The sequence below is a fragment of the Phyllopteryx taeniolatus genome, chromosome 13 (genome assembly GCF_024500385.1).
Source record: "Phyllopteryx taeniolatus isolate TA_2022b chromosome 13, UOR_Ptae_1.2, whole genome shotgun sequence".
In the NCBI taxonomy this organism is placed as follows: Eukaryota; Metazoa; Chordata; class Actinopteri; order Syngnathiformes; family Syngnathidae; genus Phyllopteryx; species Phyllopteryx taeniolatus.
Window position 1 is genome coordinate 4,764,102 of NC_084514.1, and position 27,894 is coordinate 4,791,995.

The 27,894-nt window shown below is 40.3% G+C and overlaps 2 protein-coding genes across 12 annotated transcripts in view; one reads left to right on the forward strand and one right to left on the reverse strand.

Moving 5' to 3' along the window:
* Window positions 1–13,998, forward strand: part of LOC133487807 (brain-enriched guanylate kinase-associated protein) — a 45,950-nt gene extending 31,952 nt beyond the window's left edge. For all 6 annotated transcript variants that reach the window (XM_061794955.1, XM_061794954.1, XM_061794956.1 and 3 more), the window contains 3 exons: window positions 303–410; window positions 7,139–7,222; window positions 9,370–13,998. In XM_061794955.1, coding sequence (XP_061650939.1) covers window positions 303–410; window positions 7,139–7,222; window positions 9,370–10,878 — 1,701 coding nt within the window. In that variant the 3' untranslated portion in view covers window positions 10,879–13,998. The remainder of the gene's footprint in view (window positions 1–302; window positions 411–7,138; window positions 7,223–9,369) is intronic.
* wdr25 (WD repeat domain 25) overlaps window positions 1–27,894 on the reverse strand; it is a 43,202-nt gene that overhangs the window by 3,759 nt on the left and 11,549 nt on the right. Inside the window, exons 4-8 of one of the 6 annotated variants that reach the window (XM_061794960.1) lie at window positions 22,672–22,802; window positions 20,194–20,364; window positions 19,287–19,427; window positions 16,361–16,614; window positions 14,996–16,234 (exon numbers count right to left, since the gene is read on the reverse strand). In XM_061794960.1, coding sequence (XP_061650944.1) covers window positions 16,393–16,614; window positions 19,287–19,427; window positions 20,194–20,364; window positions 22,672–22,802 — 665 coding nt within the window. In that variant the 3' untranslated portion in view covers window positions 14,996–16,234; window positions 16,361–16,392. Of the gene's footprint in view, window positions 1–14,995; window positions 16,615–16,634; window positions 18,892–19,286; window positions 19,642–20,193; window positions 20,365–22,671; window positions 22,803–27,894 lie in introns of those variants that run through there. The other 5 variants (XR_009791455.1, XM_061794961.1, XM_061794959.1 and 2 more) reach the window with 5 other exon arrangements.

Genomic DNA, 27,894 nt, shown 5'->3' on the forward strand with positions numbered 1-27,894 from the left:
TGGTTCAGTTTACTGATTAAAATATAGATAGATAGATGGATCAGGTCAGGTCATTCGTATAAAAAGTTAAATCATGTGTATGTAAAATAGTATGCAATTTATTTTTTTTAATTTTAATAAGTTGTCTTTTGTTTTAAAATGTCTTTTTGCTCATATTCTTTTAATCATTTAAAGCGCATTGAGTTACCTTGTGGATGAAATGCGCTATATAAATCAATTTGCCTTGCTTTTCAACAGATATGATGAACTTGTCCTAACACTGCTACCCTGTGTTTTACACCTTTCTTCCACATATACTTCAGTCTCAACACCACGAAGAGGAGAAGAGAGCCCTCAGCCGCGAGATCATCGTCCTCAACAACCACCTCATGGAGGCCAAGCTCACCATAAATAAACTCAAAGAAGACAACGTGAGTATTTTGGGCGCGAGGTCCCTGCCTGTGTGTAATGTAACTACCGCAAGGTCACTATAACTTCCTTGTCTGCATGAGCTTATTCCCAAAATGAAATACATTAAAACCAGAAAGGAATAATTGGTTACTTCACTCGATATTTGAAGAGTAAAGAGTAATTTAAAATAAATAGGCACTTCTGGATTAGTTGACCTAAGTTTAGATAATGGATATTGGACAGGCACTGGCAACCAAGTAACACAGAAAAAAGATTCATTCATTCCAAGGTTCTTGGATTGCGATGGTACAACATTTCAATGTTACAGTGAATATATAAAGTCTACACACCCCTGTTCGAATGCCAGGTTTTTTTTACATAAAAAATGAGACCAAGGTAAATCTTTTCAAATCCTTTTCTGCCATTGTGACCTATTACCTTTACCTCAATAAATAATGTATAGTAGTTGCCCAAATTTACACGTTTTGTCTTACAATTGGGATGTGGCTGTGTTCAAAATTAACCAATCAAAATCAAAAACATATTTTAAATGGAAGTTGGCACACACCTGCCACCAAGTGCCTCTGATTAACCCCAAATAAACTTTTGACTATTCTAGAAGTTTTTTCCAAATATTGTTTTTGCTTTCTGTGAGAAGCCTAAAGGTTTTGTGCTCACACTGACTGCTATTTCAAACTGTTCATTATTCCTTTCACCTTCTCTAAGGCCCCAGTTCCAGTTGAATGAAAAACAGCTCCACAACCATGCTTCACTGTAGTTATATATGTTGTTTTGGTGACAGAGCAGTGATGTGTTTGAGACAAACATACCTTTTAGAATTATGGCCCAAAAGTTCAACCTTGGCTTCACTGGACCATAACAAAATCTTCTTATGAGGTCAGTGTAGCATGACCATGGTTTTAAAGCTGTAGTTTGAAGCTCATACTACAGCCTATTGTTGCTTTAAATTTTCCTGACGACAGACAAATGAAGCAGTAGCCTAGGATGAGTATCCTAGGCTAAAGGGGAGCCCTAGGGTGCTTTCTTTCCATTCCTGGTCCATAATCCGGAATTGTTAGTCCCTATATGGAGGTTGGCTTGAAGCAGCTCCTCTTCACAAAAGTAAAGTCTCATATACACCTTGGATATTTGTGCGCCGAGGAGCCACAACAGATGATTTAACTTGAAGCTGCTGGGTGTTTTAGGGTGAATTTACTCTAATCAATGCGCATCCTCGAGGCTGTCAGGATCTACAAGGGTGCGCACTGTGGAGCTGAGCTCCAGGGGCAGCATGTGGCAATGTGGAGCCACTCTTTCTTTTGAACTGAAGATCTTTGTGAAGACTGGAGGCCAGGTTAGATATTCTCTCTTTCATGAGCCCTTTTGAGCTGCAGAAGAGTATTTGGACAGTTCCTCTCAAATCCCTGCAGGGCTGATTTGAGTAGAGGTTCATTTTGAAGCGGGGTGAACCCTCGGCGTTCGCTGCGAGGCAGCCATCGCTGCTAATGAGCAGGCCTTGCCACTGTGTGCTGTGACACATTACACCCAAAGGGGTCAAAACATGATATTGCTATCATAATATCAACTGTAATGATAATACAACATGGAATGCAATTGTGTTTTTTTGTTTTTTTTTTCATCTCTATAAAAGAAGAGAACATCCAAGATAGGCAACAATACATTAAAGGGTGTGGTGATCAACTCTTTTTTGTCCTTTTGAGGAAATCAGTGTCAGAGTCCATGTGTTGCCGTCATAAAAACCTTTATTCAACTGTACGGGCGATGTCTTCATTAACATTTTAAAATACACAACTAAAGTGAAGTAAACTGATGTAAAAGCAGTAGTAAACGTTTTTGAATTTTTAAAAACGTGTTGTAAAAAATTTGTACTCCCCCTTCGATGACAGAAATACACAAACCTGACGAGGATGTGAGTAGGATGCAAGTCGCCAAAATGCAGCTAACTTTACCGGAGACATTGGTTCTTTTATTATTCTTGACTGTGTTGGCCATGTCATGCTGAGCAGTCAGGACAGAGATGGGTGGATCAAAGACAAGGTGGTAGGGTGCTGTCCAAAGCAGTTAGTTATCTAAAGACTAACTACGTTTCTAGTGAACATTCCTTTTCCTTTATTTGTATCATCGATATTAATGTCGCCAAATTGCACTAAGCAGCCAGGACAGAGTTGGGCATATCAAAGACAAGGGTCCTGTATGAGATGATGTGTGGTTATGTCAAGTGGTTTCCTAAAGACTGAACCCAGCTACTTTCAGGAGTACATTCATTTTGTTTAGCCTATTATCGCCCGAAATTGTTGAGATAGGCGCCAGCGCGCCCGCGACCCTCGTGACCATCAGCGGTTAAGCGAATGGATGGATGGGTGTGTGTTTTTGGACAGTCGGGAGCCAGGATGGCGATGGTTGCACAAGGGTCCTGTATAAGTTTGTTATATGGAGTGGTTACAGTTCCGTCAAAAACGGTTGCTTGCCGAAAGATAAACGCAGATGACTTTTCTGGAGTACATTATTTTTCTCTTGTAATTGGACTGTCAACTTGGCCATATTTTACTGAGCAGCCCGGACAGACAGTGTATTGAAGACAATTAGGGGCTTTGTTTGGTGAGGTGTGTGCTGGCGGGCAGCGTAGGGTTTGACTAAACATAGCTGACTTTGCAGAATACATATTACAGTATCTTTACAAGTACATCTTATTCAATCAAAATCGAATCAAAAGCTTTATTTGGTTATGTAGTTCAATTCAAAAAGTGAAACATTCTGTATTATAGAGATACACTACACACTCGGAATGGAATATTTCATGATTTGAACAAAAAGAAAAAAAAAAAGTATAATTTTGATTATAGCTTACAGCAAACAAAAACCCAAAAGTCACCACCTCTAGAAACTAGAATGTTATGTAACATTAAGAAACCAAGGAAATTATTTTTAATGTAGAAATTAGGCAGGAATCTACCCTCTAAAAAGTATTTTCCCAAGAGTTTGATGAATTTACAGTGGTGTAAAAAAGTTTGCCCCTTCCTGATTTCTTATTGTTTTGCATGTTTGTCATACTTAAATGTTTCCCATCATCAAACAAATGTAAATATTAATCAAAGAGAACAAGCAAACACAACATGCAGCTTTGAAATGGTTTTAATTTTTAAGGGAGAAAATAATAAATCCAACAGGGATGACCCTGTTAAAACATAACTGTGGTTTATAAATCTGAGTTCAATTTCTATAGCCACACCCACGCCTGATACTACCACACCTCTTCTCAACCTAGAAATCACTTAAATAGGACCTGCCTGACAAAGTGAAGTAGACCAAAAAATCCTCAAAGGTAGACATCATGCCAAGATGTAAAGAAATTGAGGAACAAATGTGAAAGAAAGTAATTGAGTTCTATCAGTCTGGAAAAGGTTATAAAGACATTTTTAAAGTTTTGGGACTACAGCGAACCACATTGAGAGCCATCATCCACAAATGGCGAAAACATAGAACGGTGGTGAACCCTCCCAGGAGTGGCCGGCCAACCAAAATTATGCCAAAGAGCGCAGCGACAACTTATCCAAGTAGTCACAAAAGACCCCACAACAACATCCATCGAACTGCAGGCCTCACTTGCCTCAGTTAAGGTCAGTGTTCATTACTCCACCATAAGAAAGAGACTGGGAAAAAATGGCCTGCATGGAGTAGTTCCAAGACGAAAACCAGTGTTGACTAAAAAGAACATTAAGGCTTGTCTCAATTTTGCCAGAAGACATCTTGATGATCCCCAGCACCTTTGGGAAAATACTCAGTGGTCTGACGAGACAAAAGTTGAACGTTTTGGAAAGTGTGTGTCCCATTATATCTGGCGTAAAAGTAAAACTGCATTTCAGAAAAAAAACATCATAACAACAGTAAAATATGGTGGTGATAGTCTGATGGTCTGGGGCTGGTTGGCTTGCTGTGATAAATGGCACCATGAATTCTGCTGTCTACCAAAACATCCTGAAGGAGAATGTCCGGCAATCTGTTCGGGACCTCATGCTGAAACGAACTTGGGTTCTACAGCAGGACAATGACCCAAAACACATCAGCAAGTCCACCTCTGAATGGCTGAAGAAAAACAAAATAAAGACTCTGAAGTGGCCTAGTCAAAGTCCTGACCTGCATCCTATTGAGATGCTGTGGCATGACCTTAAAAAGGCAGTTCTTCCTCGAAAACCCTGCAATGTGGGGCCAGATGACTGGGCCAGAATTCCTCCACAGCGCTGTAAGAGACTCATTGTAAGTTATTGCAAACGCTTAATGGTAGTTGTTGCTGAGGGTGGCCCAACCACTTAGTAGGTTTAGAGGGTAATCCCTTTTTCACACAGGGCCACATACAGTAAGTTTGGATTTTTTTCCCTCCCTTAGCAATAAAAAACATTTAAAAACTGCATTTTGTGTTTACTTGTGTTGTCTGACTAATTTAAATGTGTTTGATGATGGCAAACATCAACAGTGTTACAAACATGCAAAATAAAAATCAAAAAAATCAGGAAAGGGGCAAACACTTTTTCACACCACTGGTCTGAAGTCTCATGAAATATTCCAGAGGCTTGTGTGCTATCACGCACAGTGGTGGTTCAAGATTTATTTTTTTCCCCAGACAATTGTACGGCCTCTGCGGCATTCAAAATTGTTGGATAACTATGAAACAACAGAAACTAAGACATCGTCAACAAACTATTTGAACTGTCTCCACAATCCACAGGGTACCCAAAGGTCCCCCCCGGCAAAAGGAAGAGAAGGAAAAGAATGATTGGAAACAAAGTCGCAGCTAACTGGCGGGGGAGTCAAAGCTGTCAGACCGAAAGCTTTGATGCGCTGGGGAAAAAAAAATGTGTCAGCGCTACAGTACGCTAGAGACACATGGAGCAGCAAGACCATGACCTATTCAAAGCAGGCTGATTTTTAGTGTAAAACTACTAACCACCCACACAAACCAAAGTAAGCAAACACTGAAAACAAGAAAATGGAGCATATGCAACAATGATGCAATTGCTTCTTTGGCTGTAAAGTAGAAAAAAATGTATTACAGTTAGGAGAGATAAACAGCAGATATACTGCATAATCAACAGGTCAGAATACTTTAATTGAATAAATACTTCTACTACTACTTAAATACAGACTCTCCTGGAATGTTATTAGTTTTTAAAGACTAATTGGTCAGAATAATTAAATTTAATAAATACCTCATCCAATATTATGCATAGTTTACAGTCAGAGCCTCCTTGCATGCTAATAGTGTTTAAAGACTCTTTTATACATCAAAGTTTGATCTATCTGAGTGAGTGTTTCCATGCTTTGGTAGATGCTTCTGTTTTGGTTGGAAGAATCATCTTTATTTGTCGTGAACACATGCATACAAAATGTTTCCTCTGCATTTTACCCATCACTGTAGTAGACACAGCAAACACGCATTATTCGTGGCACACACTGGAGCAGGGGGCTACTTAAGCTCCGGGGGAGCACTTCGGGCATTCGGTGTCTTGCTCAAGGACACCGCAGCCGTCCGGGCAATGTTGGGGGTGGATGGTACTCTCAAGCTCTGTCGTGCTAACATTTTTTTCTTTTTTTTTGCCCACATTCTTCTGCCAGTTGGTGACCTGAACATTGGTCCCCACAATGGCAAGCGATGATTTTAACTTCTTGGCCATGGCTGGCCCCGTTAGCAACAGAGTTCAAATGAGCTCTGCATCTCCAAGCACTTTGATTTCCGCCAACATTCCAAATACATGCATGTTAGGTTCATTAAAGACTAACTTGTCTATAGGCATAAATGAGAGTGAATGGTTGCTTGTCTGTATGTGCCCTGCGATTGGCTGGCGACCAGTCCATGGTCTACCTTACTTCTCGCACAAAGTCAGCTGTGATAGGGTCCAGTTAACCCTAATGAGGACAAGCACTACAAAAGATGGATGGATGGCTTTTCCAACTGCTTAGATTTTATCCTTTTACTTGGTATAAAATCTAACCAACTCTACCCGTCCAATTTATGGCTAAAGAACAAAAATGTGAATGTGCTATCCGGTCGGCTCAAATTGTCTACTTTATCCATCCATCCATCCATCCATCCATCCTTCTATCTTCTTTATCCTCACAAGGGTCGTGGGAGTGCTGGAGCCTATCCCAGCAATCTTCAGGCGAGAGGCGGGGTACACCCTGAACTGGTCGCCAGCCAATCACAGGGCATATATAAAGAAACAACCATTCGCACTCACATTCTCACCTAAGGGCAATTTAGAATCTTCAATCAACATACCATGCATGTTTTTGGGATGTGGGAGGAAACTGGAGCACCCGGAGAAAACCCACACAGGCACGGGAAGAACATGCAAACTCCACACAGGCGGGGCTGGGATTTGAACCCCGGTCCTCAGAACTGTGAGGCAGATGTGCTAACCAGTCGTGCACCGTGCCGCCCTTGTCTGCTTTAATATTTAAAAATTGCTACCAAAAATGTGCCATAAAATTTTTATTGAATATCTCTGGGACCACTTGATGAGGCCTACCGCTATCCCACTTCATCACTGCACTTATAATTAGCACTCCTACATCCCAGGTCTGCCCTAATTGAAAAAATAAATAAATGGTGATTAGAAAGCTGTAATTTAAAGTGTTCCTGAGTTTGCCCAGTGGCAACCTGAACTCAAAACCCCTCGCTCCCTCCGGAACTGCATGAATATAGTGATGGATCTTTGTGTCTCCTTTGCAGGACCTATACAGGAAAGACTGCAACCTGGCTGCCCAGCTGCTGCAGTGCTCAAAGTCTCATTACAGAGCTCACAAGATGTCTGAGGTGAGCTACTGACGCCAGTTATGCCAAAACTGTAAACATTAATAAGGGTCTTGGAGTATCTATATTAAAATCTAGTAAATTTAGAAAGAAAAAATATCCCTGTTTAATACTGACAACTTACAGGTTTATACAATTTAGGTTGCATTATTTTCAGCAACATTATCTCAAACCTTATGCCTGGGGCAAGGGAATGGTTCCCGTTGTGACTAAAATGAAAAACGGAAATTATTCAAAAAAAGTGGAAAAATCATGGCATGTCGTATTTTTGTTTCTTAGCTAATAATGTAGGTTCACAGAGGAAGACGACAGATGGCCGGACTGTACCATTTCCTTTTTCCATGGATTGCCGTATTTTTGTTTTTGTTTAGCTACCGAAGTATTTTCTGATTCACAGAAGATAATGGAAGATGGCAGGACGATACCATTTCTGATTCGTGGGCAATAGTTCCATTGTGAAAAAAAAAAATTATATATATATATACATACATATATATATAGACACACACACACACACACACAAACACATTCATATATATATATATATATACACACACACACGCACACACACAACAATAATACAAACTATTTAATAACACTCATTTTCAATCATCTTTGTAAAGGGTAGAAAAAGCATAGCTAATGTTGCGACTAATGAGTCACGATCGCACTATTTTTTGCTAATATAATTAAAATGCTCCATTGCGCATTTGATGTTTGTGAGCCATCCATTATCTAGACCACATATTGTATCCTGAATAATAAAATAAGCAACTCCCTCCACTACACCAATGGTTGTATTAGGATATGTATGTTTGAAAAAGTCCTTCAGTAGACATACTGTAAGTGACATAGATAGAGAAAGAATAGCGGTAAAATCCCTAAGCGTGTAGGATCAAACGCATTTAAATCCCAACAAAGCCATGCGTTGTCGTTGAACCATAATGGAAAACCTCATCTGTGAGAGGAACGTGTTTTATCTTCACTTTGAGGTTGTGGCCGTCAATCGCAGTAATACTCTAAAGGCAACTAAAGGCAAACATCCCAAACTAATAACTCAGGGTGCAAAGCGGAGAATTTCTGTGTGGCATAATATAATGAGTGTAACTTCTATCCCGAGCCGTTAAACCATTTACATCAATAAGTGGAACAAGACCTGTTGAAGTGTATGCTGCTAGATGCATTAAATCCAAACAGTGGGGCAATGGTACTGCTAATTAAGACTTGGCTGAGATAACAGCCAATGCTGAGCTAGCTCTCTCTGAGCATCCTTAGCTACTTTCCATCAGTATTCCTCCTGGGAATTGCCAGTTACTAAAAATAGCCCACATTTACAAGATGCAGGTTATTTTATGCCGAGGTGAGCTTCTATTTCCAAACAAAGCCCAGTCAGTAATTTATCCCCCACCCCACCCTCTCTATTTCCATCTGGAGACCCAGCACCCTGGTTTAATCTGAATCGAAGACGTTCCCTGTGGAACTGGTATGTGTTTGATGGTCGACTGAGGAAAAAGGGACACTGAGTGAGAGAGGAAATGAGGGCTTTTTGCTTGAGAAGAAACCAGAGGATGAAAGAATACAAAACTGAGTCAGAGAAAGATGTTTGTATGGCAGGAACAGCCTACTGACATTTGCCAAATTTAATAGCCACAGAGAACAAGTCAGTAATTGACGATAAGACAGTGAAAAAGGAATGTTTGCCAAGAGAAAAATATCTGGTATTATTTATTGAAACCTTTAGCCTTCATCTTCATTGAAAGGGAAAGCAGAATGGTGTTGGGAAACACAGTGGAACAAATAAATAAATGGATGTTGTGTTCAGCAGTTTCCTGACAAGTTCATTAGGGTGGCAAAGTAATGCAAGTCCCCCGAGAAACACGACCAGGCCTGGACTGCGCGAGACTGAATTACTTTGTAAACCAGAACAAGAAAATGGAAGTCCTAAAGGAGCAGCTGTAGACAAATAGCGAGATATCCTTAAGAGAACCATTTGCGGTCACTTGTACAAATAATGACGAAACAACTTTGACTTCATATTCTCGAAAGCCTGCCTAGTAAAATCTGAAGAATGAGTCGTGAGGCATCACTTACAGTCATCCGCTTTAATGCTCCAGTATTCATCAGCCTTGCTTTGTCTCTCCATGTTTCAGCTGCCACTGGACTTCCAGGAACGCATCAGTTCCCACATTGAGAAACATAATCAGGGTAGTGAAGCAACTATGGCAATGTGCCACTCCAATTACTCTGATGCTGTGCCCACATCCATCATTGCAAAGATCCTTGAAAAACCAGAACCGGGAAACAGTTGTCCCATTACACGCTGCCCCAGTCCACACCCGCAGGACGGAGACTCCCTGGCGGGAACGGGAAATAACGATCACATCAACCGCAGAGTTCCGTACAAGACCTCTGACCTGTACTGTAGCGATACGGCCCTCTACTGCCCCGAACGCTGGCAGGAAACAGACCGCCGGCAGAGCATCGACCTCAATGGCACGACTTTGCTCCAGCTCCACGCCCAGAACTCCACAGACAGTAACCCGGATGAAGAGGCCTACAACTCCAGCAGCTTCCCCCATCATGAGCCGGCATCATCGTTCCACCACCATGAGGAGTTCAGCGCTGGAAGCCTCCCTGCCTCCAGTTCCTACTCGAGTTTCAGCCTAGCCTCAGACGACAAGGGCGGCATTGCGGGAAGGGGTGCACGCACTGCCAGTAGCACTTTATCCACTTCCCACCAAGGTTTGTATGTGGACTGGCGGGATGGCGGGAGTGGAGAGTATGAACGCAAAAGCATGTCTTCCTACGATAAAGACGGCTCAGGTTTCCCCAAGTCCAACAGCATTGAGCACATTGTCACTTCAAGGACCCCACAGAAGGGCACCTTGCCAACGTACACAAGGACAGCGTCTTGCTTCAGTGAACCGTACCACTCCAGCACCACTCGCCTGGCCTCCTCTCACAGCATGGGATCTACAACCGGGTTAGGCCAGGCACAGGGTGCAGCTCTAGAAAGCAGAGCTGATATCCACGCCCAAGAGGATGAGCTAACCAGCCGGTGGAAACAGCTGAGTGTGGAAGATGTCAACACGTTCTCGTCTTCCTATCGCAACGTCACAGGACGGGTCTCCCCGTACAGTTTCTCAGAGTGTCACTATGCCATGGGCCCATCGAGCAAGGCCAAGGGATCTCTCTATAGTAGCTTCCAAGAGGGAGATGACATATTCCACAGCCACATGCTGGACCAGTGCTTTGCGTTGGGTTCACCTTCGCCCAGCCCCAAACTTCCTCCTGCGGAGCTTCGCAAACAGAAAAAGAACTCTGCGATGTACCGAGCAAAGGATGGAAATCCAGACAGCTTGTTGCTCTCAGGAAGTTCGAAAGAAAAGGAACACGCCAAGAAGGAATACGTGAATCTGAGCGCGGGAAGCTCAGCTGAGTCCTTACACCAAAGCTCCTTAGAAGCTTCAAGTCTTCAGCATTACCCAAGCCCCAGGCCGAGTGTCCGGCCTCGCCCAAGCTCCAGCTCCGCCCTTAGCGCCGTCGGCCCGGCACTCCCCAAGAAGACCGCTCCAAGATACCAAAAATTTGGCAGCACTGGGCTGACAAGGAAGGACAGCCTGACCAAGGCGCAACTCTACGGCACGCTGCTGAACTGAAGTGGCGAGGAGGGAGCTTGTCGTTTTATGCATGATGATGACGATGGTGATGATTACTAGCCTCCTGTACTGTACCGTCTCAAACGTTCTCTGCAGCCTACTTGGTGTGACAAGGGTGTTCAGTGTTTTATGTATCCTAGCCAAGGCATGTTTCACAGTCTGTAACACCTTTTTCTATTTATGTCATATTAAAGTGTGGCTTCTAGCTAGCTGAGAAGCTGTAGCAATTCAGTGACTTTTCATTGTATTGCTCTTCATAGCCAATAGGAACAACCCACCTTCAGCAAGACAGACCATGGACGTACAGTGCTTTGTGCTAAAACGTTCACACTGAATACTAGGGGTGGAATGGTTCACAAAATCCACGGTTCGGTTCCCATCTCGGTTTTGTGGAGATGGTTTTCGATTCGGTTCAGTATACGTTGAGTTTTGAGATAATCAATTATGTCTTGTATATTTGGTGTTATTAATATTTTAATTATTAATCAGAAAATATACCTTTGTTCGCTTATCCATGCCAGCACCGTTTAGTGACGGGCAGATCAATTAAATGCTCTTCCAGTGGATGGGGAAAATGTACAATAAACCTGTGTATCCACCTGTTGCCATTCATACAACAGTTAAGTCATATATTTGCAATATATCAGCTTTGTGTTCAACTAAAAACCTAGATTTCACACTGAGTAAGTCAATTTGTGACTGAATTGAGACAAGATTTCAGTATTCATACATTTGATGATATTTGTGTTTGGTGGTTAATCGTGAGATTTTTCAAATGTGAAATAGGTGCCAACAAAAGTTGGAAAACACTGATCTAATCATTACTCTCCTAAATACAAGCTCCATTTATTAAATTTATTAAAGTCTGATACGATGGATGATGCACATAGACGGACATGTTTGTACAAACAGTGATTTTCAGTGAGTTGTTATCTCACCAACGCAAAATCTCTGGTGCATAAAACGAACAACTTGGAAGTCCGTTTTCTGCACCTGAGAAGTTGTGTCGCAGAGATACAGACTTGGTACACTGGTGTCGCGTTTGTCTGGGTTTTAAGCATGTAATGAAAGGACTCGCTGGTAGCCAGTCTCTTTAAGGTCCTGGCGGGCGTAGCAGAACTGAGAACAAGCAAGGAAATAGTACAAAAACTGCACCGAAGAGTAGCACCGTATGGCGCTGCAACGTGATTATGAATCTCACTCAAGTTCAGGACAAGGCAGGAGATGCCCCGCTGTAAGATGATTGGCTGGTGCATCGTTAGAAGAGCATGAGGCAAATGATGGGTGCTTTCGGAAATGTACCCCGGCGCTGCTCTGCGACACACGGGACCATTTGGAAACTTGAAACGTTGCTGGAATGTGTGGAACACAAGCACTCTCAAATTGCATTTCTGAACACCGTCAAAGTGTCCTGCCTAGTCGTCCACTTGAGTGGAAGTCAATGCTACAACATACACATGCACCCGGCCATATTGGCTAGCATTAACACTACTGTACACTTTGCCTCAATAGTAAATGAGAAGAAAGAAAAAGTTTCTTGTGCCAAAATGAACGGAACACATGCGGACCAAACCGAAACAGTCAAACTGAACCGTTAGGACAGTTTTCAAAAACTGTTCCACCCCTACTGAATACTGTTAGTAAAACCAGCAAGAAAGTTATCTGTTCTACTAAATAAAGTATAAGTAAGTAAATGTAAAGCATGTATAACGGGATAATATCATCCATAACCATTTTCCATTATGTTGTATCAAAATTCAAATTACAGCATTGTGCATGTATAGTGAACCACAGAAATATACATCAATCAAATTGATCAAAACAGTGGCTGGACTCATGTAGAAAGAATAAAAGTAACCCCCCCCCAAAAAACAATGCAATGGCTCAGATGCAAGCTGAAATATGTTTAACACAACTCAACAGGATTTTTGTCTTATTTTCATACAAAAAATTTGACCCCGTAAATGTGGTGCTTGATTGCACAGTCGTTATCCTCATAGCAGGATACTGGTTAAGTTGCCTTAATTCCATTTAGTGGGGCACAACTTTGCAGCATCGAATGAGTGTAAATACTGTTTACCTGCTCTATTGAGAGGTGGTGTCTTAGAAACGGAGTGAGCCTCTTTTATGAATGGTAACGAGATTGGTATAGCTAGCACATTACTTTTAGTTCATTTTATACATAATTTGGGGGCTTTTTAGCCCAATTTGTCTTTTCACAGTAAAGTGAATATAATTATGAGATGTGCAACAAGTGAAATTATGTAGTAAAATAAGAACAATGTGACTCCAAACTTAGATGCAACCAAGTGTGCCAACCAAGTGTGCCCAATTAGGCCTTCTACATTTTTGCTGTCTTTCTCTAAATAAGCACAAGTCATTACCGGTATTTTAATAAGCGTTCTTGTTGTTTTGAATTTGTAAGTCATTATTTTCATTTGAGGGAATCACATTAAAATGACATACAGGTTCATCACAGATGCAGAAATGGGCTTCCACGTTTAGACACCCCCTCATGTTAAATAAGCTCTTTTTCTTGTATAAGTAAAGCTACTAAAGCAAAATTGGAGCCGAAATGACCAGTTCATTCTTCCTGCTTGGGTTTGTCTTTCTATCCTAGTGAAGAACAGGTAATCAAAAGGAAGTTACAGTGATTTTTAATGTCATGTTTCTACCTCTCCTTTTTGCAAACACTGGCTTCAAGCTGTTTTCAATTGAAACAGCATTTCTAAACCTTTGTTCACGCTATGTACTTTTTTTGGGTAATTTTTAAAAAATCAATCTGTTTATTTGGAGTGAGTCTGTGTATTGTATGTACTGTAAGTGAGGTTTAGAAAAGTCTTACATGATAAAATAAAAGAATATATGGTATTTTGATTGAGGTGCTCTATAGAAAGACAGACAGAAAATGCATCTTTACACAAAAATACGACTGTTTTCTCGTCAGTTGTTGTTATATTTATGGAATGTGTTGATCAGCCCGTCGAGAAAGTTCAAGTGGCTCTATCAGTCCTACCTCCATAACAGGTCCAGTAACAACAGAATGTGAACATCTGTTTGATGCATGATTATATATTTTTGCTGTATTTATTTTCAATAAAGATGAGTGTTGGGAAAATACTTTGTGAGTATCCAGATGCTTTATTTATTTTTAAAGTCAACCTGCTAATGTTAGCATTGGCACTAAACGTATGGCGGGATGTCACATACGATAACAGTCCATCCATCCATGTTTGTGCGACTTTTAACAGTTTTGATTGAATTTCTGAATTTTGCCTCATCTCTGGATAGCGTCACTGAAATACTAAATAATAACTACAGTGAACCCCCATTTAACATAGGGGATATGTTCCAGACCCACCTGCAATAGGTGGCAAATCTGCAATATTGAAAAGACCATAAAAGATTTTTGGTTTTATCCCTCCAACATGCTTTAGACACATTTAAGCTAATTAAAGCAAAATGTTATAAACACATCGTAAACATATTTGAATACAAAAAAAAAAGTATAAACTGTATAGAAAATACTGTACATATTTTAATCTAAATGGGATACATGCATGTGTGTGTGTAAGAGGCGGGGCGGTGTGTGACGTTGGTCAGTCTGTGTGTGTCTGGGCTAATACTGTGGCTGACAGCATCTGCGTGAGAGTGGTCATTGTGTTTTATTGATCTCTCCGCATTCAACAAATGGCTGAAAAGTGCATCAGCGACTGTGGCTCTCCTTTCCTAGATGTGAAGACATTACAGAAATTAAGTACAGTGGTACCTTAACAAGTGCCCCAACTTACAAGTTTTTCGAGTTATGAGCAGTTGGCTTGGTCGTTTTTTTTGCTCTGTTGCGAGACAAAATTATGAGTGAGCTTTAGGCACACTTGCGCTCAAGGGAATTGAAAAAAAATAGTCTAATTAAGGTAATGTAATGCCCTTATTTAACAGGACAGTCAAACACACAACAACAAAATGAAAACACTAGTGAGGAGCATGGCGAAGACAAATCAACACTGAACTAACCGCGTAGTAAATGTCCAATAGGAGCCACAGTCAGTGCTCTTGATGTCACCCACAAGCCCACGCCCCTTTAAAGGCACACAATAAACACACAAATACAACTGTGTGTGCATGGGCATGAAATCAGTTTATTTTGCATTATTTTATTGTTTTTATATTTTACAACACAGTTCTATTTTTCTTTATTAAAAACGTAAACAAAAAATTGTCGTGTTTTGGGGGTGCTGGAACAGATTAATGGCATTTCAATTAATTTCAATGGGGGGAGAATTGATTTGCTACATGAGTAAAATGAGTTTCAAGCGTGGTCACAGAACAAATTAAAAGTCAGAGTACCACTTTACAGTGTTCCCTTGCTATATTGCGGTTCACCTTTTGCAGATTCAGTGCATTGTGGATTTTTTTTTCATATTCATATGGCGCTTAATTTGAGGTATCGCTGGATGTTGAGTGTGTTATTTTTGTATTCAAATAAATGCTTCCTCGCCTAAAACATTAAAACTGTAATAAAAAAAAAAATAAAAAATCATTCAAACAGTCAAAAGAATAAAATGTACAGTAATACTATGCATTAAAGTACATTTAAGAGTTTAAAAGGTTAATAGGAGTGTGGCGAAGAATAATAAGAGTCTGGGGGGTTCACAAAGCTTTAAAATATGTATAAATAGTCCCAAAAATATCTGTTCGCTGCTTCGTGGATTTCACCTATTGCAGGGTGGTCCGGAACTTCACCCCCACAATAAATTAGGGATTGCTGTATCCTGTAAAAACCCATTATCACTTAAAAAGCTGTGATATAGCAGGGGCGTAAATGATGAACCAAAATATAGCGAGGAATACTGTAAGTAACAACTACGCTAGCCAGTCAAACTGTGGCTAGCATGAGCAGATAATGTCAGCAGTGTCACTAAAAGAGCTACAGTCTCAATACCTGTGTCACAGCTATCAGCATGGTAGCCAGTCAACTTGCTCCATGGTTTTGTGTGACATTTTAGACATTTTTTCCTCAAATTTCAGATTTTGAAGCTGCATTGTATTTTTATTCATATTGTTCGGAACTTGTTTTCTCTGTCACCACTTGCCAGCTCTTTATTTGCCATTTAAAAAAAACATGAATGACTATAACACTTGAACAAGAGCATATAAAGTTACATTCTGTACTGAAACGTGCATTTTAAGGACTCTTCAATTCAAAGATAAGGATCACAAGCGCATGCACGTCATTGTTCTTTTCTTGACGGGTGGGATTTTTTGGACAAAGCTGACAAGCACTGACAGATGTGAGCGATTCATTTTACTTTAGTCTCGCTCCGGCTGAGATGTTGAGGGAAATGTCACATCAGCGCTGCCGAGAACAAAGACACATCAAGAACCAAAGAGAATTTTGCTTTTAAAGATAATGACTTGGAGGAGTGCTGATGCTGTGTTTGTGTGCCCCAGAGATCCAGTTACACTCCTAGACTTCACCTACCTAACATTTAGGTTCCATTTTTGACTTGATCCTCAGTGCCAGACCTTAATCTCACCGGCCCAGTCGCAAGTGGCGGCGGTGGCCGGCAGGACGGGATGCTGGGACACGCACAGGCACGGTTGACTGTGCGCTTGCAGGGAGCAAAGCGGCCGAGCGTTGTGATAGTCGTAGAAGTGGGCTGAGCCAGTGGAGCTGCCAGACACTAAAATAGTTCCGTCCTGAGAGAATTCGCACTGCACCGCATATCCCTCGACCTAAGAGAAGCAATAATCATGTTATGTTTCCTCATTTTGTCCATGCTGGGCTACATTTTAAAATGGACACTGAACACTTTATTGGGTATCGTGAGATCCAATATGAACTTGAACACAGTGGTGCCTGAGAATAGAATAGAACTTTATTGTCACTGTCACAGGAACAATAAAAATCTGTTAAGAGATTTCACAATTTGGAGCGTTGAGGTAAAAAACAAAAAAAGAAATATAAGCACATAATTATCAAACGACACTTATTTACAGAACAAATAATAGTTCAAATTTGGGAGAATGACCACATTACTGTATCTGTAGTTATGCAATTATTTACGTTTCAATATTGCATACTTTTTTCCAGATAGTATTGCCCAGTTCTTTTTCATGTTATTGCACTTATGTGTAAAAAGGAAGGAGGGAGGTAGTCATTGGTTCTTACTGAGGGGGTTGAGTGCAGATGCAGTCACAGCTTTGTGGTAGAAGCTGTTTGTGAGGCTTGTGATTCTAGACCTCAATGTCCTGTGACGTTTTCCAGCGAGAAAAGGGGAGAAAAGTGAGTGTCTGGTATCCCAGAGGTCTTTTATGATTCCAGTGGCTTTCCTTAGTAGTCTGCCATTGTAGGTGTCCCTGAGGATGGGTAGCGTGCAGCCAATCACCCACTCTGCTGTTTTCACCACTCAATGCAGGTCTCTCCTGTCCTTTGCTGTATAGCTGCTGAATCAACTTGTGCAGCAGTCGGTCACGAGTCTCTCCATGGTGGATCTATATAAGTGCATCACCTGGTGCTGGAGGAGCTGAGCTTGGTGTAGTTTCCTGAGGAAGTAAAGTCTTTGATGTGCTTTCTCTTTACCTGATGGGAGATGGTGGTGGACCAGGTGAGGTCTGCCTAGATGTGGACTCCGAGACACTTGAAGCTTTCCACACTCTCTATGTCATCTTCATCAATAAAGAGGGCGGTATGCTCAATCCTCTTGGATTTCCGGAGGTCCATGATCATTTCCTTGATCTTGACTGTATTAAAGTTGTTGATTTCCCACAAACGCCTGAGATGCCGGACCTCCTCCCTATAAGCCGACTCATCGTTCTCCTTGATCAGTCCAACAAGTGTGGTGTCATCAGCAAATTTGACAATGGTGTTATTGGGATGAAGGGGAGAGCACTCATATGTAAATTGGGAGTAAAGTAGGGGGGCTCAGGACACCCCCCTGAGGTGTCCCTGTGTTCAGGATGAGAGTGGAGCAGGTGCCGTTTCCCATCCTGACATTCTAGGGTCTGTTGTTGAGGAAGTCCAGTATCCAGGTGCACAGTGACCTGCCAGTTTCCAGGTTAAAAGTGACCTGACTTGGGAGTTTTTCGAGATACTAGCCGTCATTCGGCTGATTTTTTTGCTTTGACTTGCAAGTGCAAACATGAGATATGAGCACTGTATGGTGCCAGTAAACTCACTTTAATTCACTTCACAATAAGCAGCAGTTTGGCAAATAGTTAATTAATCAAAAGAGAGGCTTCAAGCTGTTTAATGCCACTCCCAGTTGTAAAAACCCATAAAAAAACATTCACTTAAATAAAGCACGATGTATCGTTAGCAATTAATTTGATAATCAATTAATTGTTGCACCTCTACTAGAAAGAAAGATGCATGCTTTTAGATGACCACACTGTATTTCATCCTTGTATATAGGCCCTTTTATACAAGCCATAGGTGGTGTTGTCAGAGCAGTGTGTGTATAAGGGAATTCCGAAACACTGGGACAGGACTGTGAAGCTGGCACGTGCTTCTTTCAAATGTCGCTGTGAGACAACAATTTTATTTCACATTTGACCCCGACGTTGTCACACATCACATTATATGACGTGTGGGATGTTCTGCCGCTGTGTGAAAGCATTTGCGGTAAAATTCTGCTTCACTTGGTTCTGTTTAAAAGGTATAGGGTGAACAAATCTGTTCATCTGTTACAGCTCTGATATGGCAATTTTGACATTTGTGTAAAAGAGCCTTGTGCTTTTGCTCACCTCATACATCTACCCATCCATCCATCCATTTTTTATGCAGTAGCACTTGTCTTCATTAGGGCTATGGGTGAGCCGGAGGGCTATCCCAGCTGACTTTGGGCAAGAGGCGGGGTACACCCTGGACTGGTCGCCAGCCAATCACACTCAAATTCACACCAAAGGACAATTTAGACTTCAGTGAATTGAACATGAATGTTTTCGGAATAGGTAGGAGGCCCACAGGAGCATGGAGAGAACCGACAAACTCCACGTCTCTTGAACGACAAACTATGAGGAAAAAAACATGTGAAATTAAAATACACTATTATCACGCTGAGATCTCATTATCTTATCTAATGTACCCCCCGGTGGGATACAATTAAAATATGTAGTGTGAGTGTGTAATGTAATGCATTGCATTGCATGTGAGTTCATCATCCACAACTAGTACACATGCAGAAATATCAAATAGCTGTGTTTTTGTTTTGGGGAGGGTGTTGAAAAGAAAAACACTGCAGGCTTTGAACCTACATGTTGTGTTTCCTGACTTATGACACTTCCTTTGCACACTTTTAATTGCATGTCTGTACATCCGACAACATCACTTTTTTCCACTATTGATCTGTGTGAATGCCTCCTGTGTGAATGCGAACCCTCCCCCTGAGGCCAATGTCATTCCTGACCTTGTGTCCTTCGAAACGTCGCCTCTTGTTCATCCTATAGGGACGCTGGGAGGAGAACACGGCCACGTAGTCGCCGTTGGTCTGGGCTACAAAGGAATCCCCCTGTGGGTGGAGAGCCAGGCTGGGGCATGTGTAGCGCTCCTTGAGATCAGAAGGGAAACACAGTAGTACTTTTAATTTACATCCATCCATTTTCCTCCGCTTATCTGAGGTCAGGTCACGGAGGCAGCAGCTTAAGCAGGGAAGGCCAGACTTCCCTCTCCCCAGCAACTTCGTCCGGCTCTTCCCAGGGGATCCTGAGGCGTTCCCAGGCCAGCCGGAAGACATAGTCTCTCCAGCATGTCCTGGGTCGTCCCTGAGGCCATAACATCCCAATCAGATGCCCTACTTTTAATTGTAGTATGTATCGGTAGTATTAAGAAAAGTCTTTACTGTAACTTTTAGATGTACTGTCGTAGCAAAATGTAAGTTTTCCTGTTCCTGAACACAAATGCTAAAACTTATAATACACTCACTGACCAGAACATTTAGGTACACATGTACAGGCTAATGAGATCCAGTCCAAGAGCTGTTCTGCCTTAATTAAAGAATGCATTTATTATTTTTGATTGCAGCAATGTTGAACTGCATCATTGCGACAGACGTTCCTAATATTGTGGATACTAATTTTGGCCACATATACACCCATTGTACACCACTACAAACTACAACCACATTAATAAACATATTGTTCAATTAATACTTATATGAGAGAGTCAATCAAAATGCGCATTTGTATTTCTGTAAAGGCACAGTTCTTGATACTGCTCTTCTATTGGTTCATATTATCCTGTATACTATAACTATACCTAGTGTCGTGGATCATCCCATTTATACAACAGTTATCACTTCTTAGTAACACACTTACATGGTAGATCTGGTTGGAGACCTTGGCAGTGGTGTGGAAATCCCAGGCAATCAGCGTGCGGTCCGCAGAGTCTCTGCTGACACAGTCGGAGCTTGTGATGACATCGAGGCCGCCTCTCAGAAAGAGAATATCTAACGTCTGCTGGATTGCTGCTTTGTACACTTTGACCACCTGAGGGAGAAAAAAAATTATAGTTGGCAAAAAATAAATAAAAAATCATTAAAGAGCAAGATCAATTTCACACTGCAAAGTCTGCGGAGGGAAACAATGTTATTTTATTTGGTACGAGAACCAAACTTTGAGATTTTGTAACAACATACCACATTTATGCGGCTCCAATAGATTCTGTGCCTCAATGAATCACCAAGTGCATTTTCCACTTGAACAAATAAATGCCTCACTTCAAATAAACGTGTGGTATTCTCTGCAAGTAACTATGTAAAGTAAATACGGGGAAATTTTGCAAATTTGCAAGCTTCTAAAGGGTTGACTGCACAGGTCTCTTGCTTTTTTGTGATGCCACTAAAGAAGGGTACCAGTGCTGATAACAAAACTCTGGCGCAGTACAAGATAGGCATATTTTAAAAAATAAATAAATAAAAATAAAATTAAAAAAAAAAACTCGACGTACAGTAAAAAAACTCCAAAGCCTAATGTCCCAAAGACAAGTACAATTTGAAGTTAAACACGCCTCAAAACAAAACAAGTTCACAGGAGAGCTCAGCTAATCTTGTGAGAGGTTAATAACAAACTTGTCTTCTTCTTTTTAATAGTTTTTTTTAGATTTATTTTGGTCAAACAAATAACCAAGCCTGGACTAACAGCAAGTTAAGAGATTTCCTCTTAACTGGAAAAAATAAATATTTGAACAAAAGAAATTTAACAAACCTAATCTGGTGAGACTTCACTTTAGAGGGCATCTGAGCAGTTACGGTATATAGTGCGTCTCATATGTAGAGGGAATTTATGACCCCTTGCAGAGTTGTCCTCTGTTGATGAGATAAGTTAATAAAAACCCACTTGAGGTGAACCATGCCCCAGGAACATTTAACTGGCCTCATCAGAATCAACCACTTTTTATCAACCACAGTTTGGGAGCCGGTATCACAGAAGGAAATCATAAGGAAAATAATTAACGATCAAATCCTTAACATACAAGAAAGGAAGCACAGTGGGTAACAAAGTCAAAATTATTGTAATAAGGTGGCCCTTTTTTAATTTGTGCAATACAAAATTAGAGTTAACTTTTTAAATTCGTTTGTTTGTTTCCTTTTGTAATTGCTCTTTGTAGTTTTTTGTATTCTTATATGCTAATAATTCAATATATTTTATTAGGTCCACTCCAGTATGTTCTTCACGTGTGCGCGTGTGGGACCACCAAAGTGGGGGTCTCGAACCATGTGCCATTAATCCATTTATTTATCTATTTTATTCATTTATATCGCACTTTTTAAAACAGAGTTACAAAGCGCTTTACAACACATACCGTACATATGCAAAGTTGAACAGGTTAAGAGGCAAAGCAAAAAGACAAAGTAGACAAGATGGTAGACATGACACCATGGGGAAATCAAACTTGAGTAAAAGATCAAAACCAAAAATGACAGGAGAAGGGAATAAAAGGGAAGGTCAAAGGAAAGGCTTGGCCATTCAAGCTAAGTGTGTCTAGCTTTTGCTATTGTTTTGTTTTTTGTTGGATTTTTCGTGACGTGACCGAAGGTTACCAATGATGGGAAAGGAGAAAAGAGTGATGATACCCATACAAATCATGGGGCTGTTCAATACAATATGAGCAATACAGTTAATTACATTTCAGCTATATACACACATTAATTAAAGTTATGGTTTTATTATTATTTCATTAGTCAGGCACACCTCTAATAAACACCTAGTACTCTTTGCAGTTGAGTACATAGCTTCCCACAGAGGCCTATTCATGAGGAAATCGGGTAGTGGCAATGGTTCATTTGACGTCAGTACTACAACAATGTAATGGGCCGAGAAATGACCACCTGTTTACTGGGGTCACACGCCTCATCTGCAATTTCCATTTTCACCCAACTGCAGTTGCTGGACGTGCATTAAAGCCGAACGCCTGCAGGGGAAATGATTCAATTTGCTGTGGGCCAGAATATTATCAGTGAGCATTCGTATTGTGAGTAAATGCATGGGATTATCATATAAACCAGTCCATTAAGCTTAATAGCATTATAAGGTTACAGCTTCACTAGAACAATTTACGAGACCAAAATGAAGTTCACATTCAACAATTAGTGAGATACCCTGCACTTTTAGTGGGATGTACTTGTGAATGTGACCCTTAAGCGAGGTATACACACGTCCTTGTTTGTGTGTGTGTAACTGTGCAGGACGTGTTCACATCCTGCCTGCCTTTGATTTAGAAAGGTCAAAGCACAGCGGGTTAGGCAGAGTCAATAAAGATGATAGATGTGCAGTAAGGAGGTCAATATGTTTGACCTTGCAGCAGCGAGAGTCCCAGGCATTGACCACTGAACTGTAACCTCCGCACAGGAACACCTCAGGGTTTGAGGGATGCAAGACCACACACATCAACTTGAACTGGTTATCCGCTTTGACGATGGGATGGCCTGCACACACAAAAAACAGGAGAGAGGAAAGAACAAGATCAATGGGTCTTTCTTTAATAATACATCTATACGTCTCTGATCAGCAGGGGTTGTCATGAATTATACAGGACAGAGTCAAACTCTGTAATGATTACCGTGTCAGCTTTTCAACATAAAAGTTGTGGAAACGAAATAGGCTTCAAAACTACTTCCAAGCCATTCAGAACTCACCAACGTTGAGGAAAAAAGTTCCCTCAATATTTCTCTTAAATTAAATGCCATATGACTTTAAAAAGCATTCAAAATGACAAAATGTCAAAAATGTTTAAGCTTAAAGATGTCATTTCAGCAACGGCTTCATTTCATTCCAATGTCAGAGTCCTCTTGACAAATGACGGGACGTACATAAAATATATTGTAAACGATTATAACATCCATTTAAGTTTCATACTTTTACTTAAGTATATCCATGAGAAGAAACGGCACAAATTGGATACAAATTGTATTGGGGCAAGTGGGCCACAACATCTTCCATACGACAATTACAATGTTTATAATAACTACACAATTAATGCTTATCGTGCTGTTTTGGGGCTGACTTCCTTTTACTGCCATTCTCCCAGCCCTTTCTCTGCTGTGTGTGGCAGCAGAGTTCTCTGTCCCAAGTTGCCACGGAAACCATTGTGCCAGAGTTGGGAAAAAGTAGAGATTTGGTGGTAAAATATGCCTCTAGAGTCTGAAGTCCCATTGTTCTTTACTACATATCTTAAATACACTACTTCTATCTGAACACAACTGTACTTTATATACATAAAGGTTAGTGGTTAAAACAGGTTTGTAGAAAGGTTTTACATTGGTGACAATTTCTATTTCCATTATTTCCTTGTTCAAAACTGTATGGCCAAATTTCAAGCCTCTAACCTTTGACTTTGACAGATTTGTCTTTGAAGGAAAACCAAAGTCCAAAAAAATGTCCCAAAAAAATGGACAACGAATGCATAAGGACTGGACTACAATTCATTCATGTAAACCCCCTAAATTCATTTGAAACAGTGCTGTCTGTATCGATATGTGGTGTGTGCCGTTTCTACCCCAAGGGGTCAGGAAAGCATTGAAGTTCAACGCCTGGATGATGTTATGTTTGTGAAGAAACGGAAAGACGACTTAGTCACGTCGGTGTGATCTGTTCCTACAATACACTGTCCTTTCCTATGTTCGAAAGGAAGCACCTTTTTTCTTTTCTTTTTTAAAATCTCTTTCTGACCATACAATGCATTCCACAAAGGTTAAGGAAAGGTGGTATAAAGGTTAAAATACTGTAGCTGGTTAGAAGATTTGACTTTCTGGAGAGTCCCTATGTCACGTGATCAAAAAAGGAAAGCACTGATTGGTTGAAGAGGAGATTTGTGTATTGCCGATCGATTGCTATTCCCTAAAGTCCCCGGATGTCTGTCACAGCTAGTTTGAAATTGAATTTGTCGAACTGAATCTGAAATGAATTCAATTTCAAAATATACTATTTAGATTCAGTTTTAAATCCAATGGTTAAAATTTAACAATACAAATTAAAATTATGGTTTTCAAATTCAGTTTTTGTGTAGAAAGTGTAGAAATTCAAATTCAAATATAAATGATTCAAATTTAGTTGCTGCTTGCACATATTTCAGCCGCTACTATCCCAATTGACTATTTCGGGTGAAAGTCTGTTCTGGCTGCCAGTCATTCACAGGAAACAGACAGTATGGAGATAGACGACCATTCACACTTGCATTGACACCGTCACTGAGTTGGAACTGAACCCACGCTGCCGTAACAGAAGTCAGGCTGGTGTACGACTACACCATCAGTGACCCCGTGAATTTTTCATTGTCCCTGAATTGGAAGATTAGCTATCTGTGACCATCACTGATCATGAGTAGGCTATAAGCTGTACAAATTCTATTCTTGATCTTATGTCTGTTGTGCATCAAGATTTCACATGACCATGACTTTGTGACATTAAAATCAAACCATGTTCCATCGCTAGAGACAACAATTCAATTTCATTCCAGAGATGAGGAAATGTCACAGGTCAATTGTGTGCACACACCAGTCTTGTCCAAGAAGTAAAAAGGGAGGATGTTGAGGGGGAACCAGAATGTAGAATCAAGTTTGGATAAGAGGCAGCCTAAATATATAAATAAAATGTCATCCCTGAAAACAAAACAAAAACACGTGAGGGGCTGGGATAGAATTACGCCCGAGAGGGTGCGAATAACAACTTGTATTTTTGCCAGGTGATGAAGTCCAAACTATGAGGCAGCACCCAGTCAAAGGCTATACGAAGCAGTACACCTCAGGCCTCACCTCCTCATCATTAAATTTAAACAAACAAACAAACGAAGCACACATCCAGAACAGTCTCTGACATTGAGCTCGTACAAACCAAAACTCAAAGTCATTACACCCTTGTTCCAGGGTATTTGTATCAAGCCTTCACAGAAATAGGACACAGCTTATAAACTATAGCGAGGACAGTCCATTCTTCGTTTTAATGGTGGACTATGCAGCACAATGCGAAATCTGATTGAATCGATCCAACATTTTTCACAGGCGGATTTGTGGCGCTCGCTTGCTTCCAGCTTAATCGTTTTAGCCACAGATTGCTCATGGAGATTGTAAACTCATATTTTCTCATCAACAGCCTCATCACAATGAAGAGTGACATGTCATGTTTTAATTAAGAAAAGATCAATTATCTCAAAAGGGCGGCGATAAGACCTTGCAAGTGATCACAGAGTATAGTGATGACACATGGTGAGGGGAAGTGGGGGTGCGGCGGGACCATTGGGATGGCGGGGACGAGGGGAGAGTGGGAGTTGGCGGGGATGGAATGGCTATTCACCCTCGTTGACGGAACAGAGTGCTGTCACAACACAGGTTTGACACGCATTACTAGGTTTTAACAAGGCGACAAACATGACAACCAACGTGTCTCATTAGTTTTTCAACTGGACAAATACATACACAACTTTAGTTAGTATACCTGCAGGATCCAATGATATCACATAGAAGAGCTGCATCACAGGCCTTGCGACAACAAAAACGTTTGGATTAATACTTCTCTTTACTAATATGTTTATTATTGTGATTGTAGTTTTTAGTGGTGTAGAACTGCACTGCACCATATTGAGGGCTAGTATTGAGCTTGATTCTCTATTTCAATCTGTTATTTAATTAATTGTACTACATTCTATTTTGTGGTGGGATGCACAGATAGCATTATCAAAGCATGTGTTATCCACAGTGTTAGTAGAGTTTAGTTTGACAAGATTTATGTTACATTTGTGCCATTTCCTACTATAAGTTTGTTGAACCGCACAAATCACAACTGGGTGCTTTTGACCTCGATCAAAGCGCATTTCTGGGTGTTTGTTTGTCAACCAGCTGGGTATAGCTGAGCTCAGCAGGATACAACTCATTCATCTCATAATAGTATTTTTTTTTCCTCTGTGTCTTGCAATCAGGGAGCTATTGTAAAATGATGCGTACAAAGTAAGTCAACATTCACACATGCTTTGCCTGTGGTATTTGGAGTAAATGCTTCATCATCTGCTGCTGTCGCTGTTGAATGGATTGTCCCTCGGTATGTACCGCTCAAGGCTATGATCATCCAGCCACATTGTTTGCTACAATGCAGTCCAAATGTGTGCAAATGAAAAATAAATCAGTTGCTATGGGACTTAAAAGATATGACGCTTCCTTGATAACTTGAGATTTCTTGTACACAATCATACACAACCAGTTTTAAATTCCAAAGATACGACTAAAATAAAGGTTGCATTCTTAAACAGACTAAAAGAATACAGGCATCCAATTGCAATTATGTGTGACTAATATCACATGCTCTTGAAGTTGTATAATTCAGAAATGGGCTGACATTTTCAGGGAAACTAGGCCTAGTACAAACTAGTACAAAACTTCGGAGGCCAAAACATAATCATGCAAGGGACCACACAAGGCTTTAAATCCAGTGAACATCTAACTAGCACATAAATAATGATACAATTAAAATGTATCGTACATAAACTACTTGAATAAAAGTTTACAAATAAACAGTTCTTAAAGATTAAGTGGAAATGTATTGAACATTTAAGTTAAATACAACTAGACTATACTTGGCAAGGTTTATTTTGTGTACCACACAAGAGAGCCTGCGTACTATGGGGAAATATTTGTCTCAAAATGATCCACAAATATATCCGCGATTTACACGTTTTTCAGATCCACAAATATATCTTTGATTTACACATTTTTCAGCTCCACAAATATATCCACGATTTACACGTTGTTTGTGAATTTATCATGATTTGCCATTTGTAAATATTAAATTCTGCTTGTGATTTGTTAAAGGTGTGTTTGTGGATCAGCGGGCACACGCAGTTTTGAGACAAACGTAATGCAGTTTTTAAGATATTTACACACACAAGTTTACAACATTCGGTATGTTTTTATTAATAATAATACATTTTAAAAACGTGTAAATCACAGATACATTTGCGTAAATTATTTTGAGAAATTTTACTAGTAGTACTTGTACCACACCTGAGAACCACTGACCAAAAAGATTGACTCCACAGGCGTAAATAGCGTTTTATTTAGTTACTTTGTGTGTGTATTTTACTCTTTTTTTGTGGTGTGTGATGCCGACAAAGAAGGCTACCAGTAATGATGAATCATAGAACCAGAAATGTAACTTATCGTTAGCAACACATTTAATTAAAGGGGAACTAAACCCAAGATGCTAAAGCTTTTATAATTTAAATGTGCACATTTTCTTTATGAGCACCTGTTCACTTAAATCTACAAAGTATTTATTCTAAAAAAATATATGTTTAAAACATCGCATCTACTCGCTTACGGGGGGAGCAATTTTCTTCTGAAAAGTCTTTTCACTCTATAATCAGCAATTCCTGCCTACTTTATTCATAAAAAAAGTAAATATTCATCAACGACAAGCTGCGTATTTGATTTCATTACATGTACAACAGCTACATAATAAACCTTTATCAAAACCTCATTATACAAATACATAATACAATATGAATCACAATAGCCTAGTGTGTTTTGACTA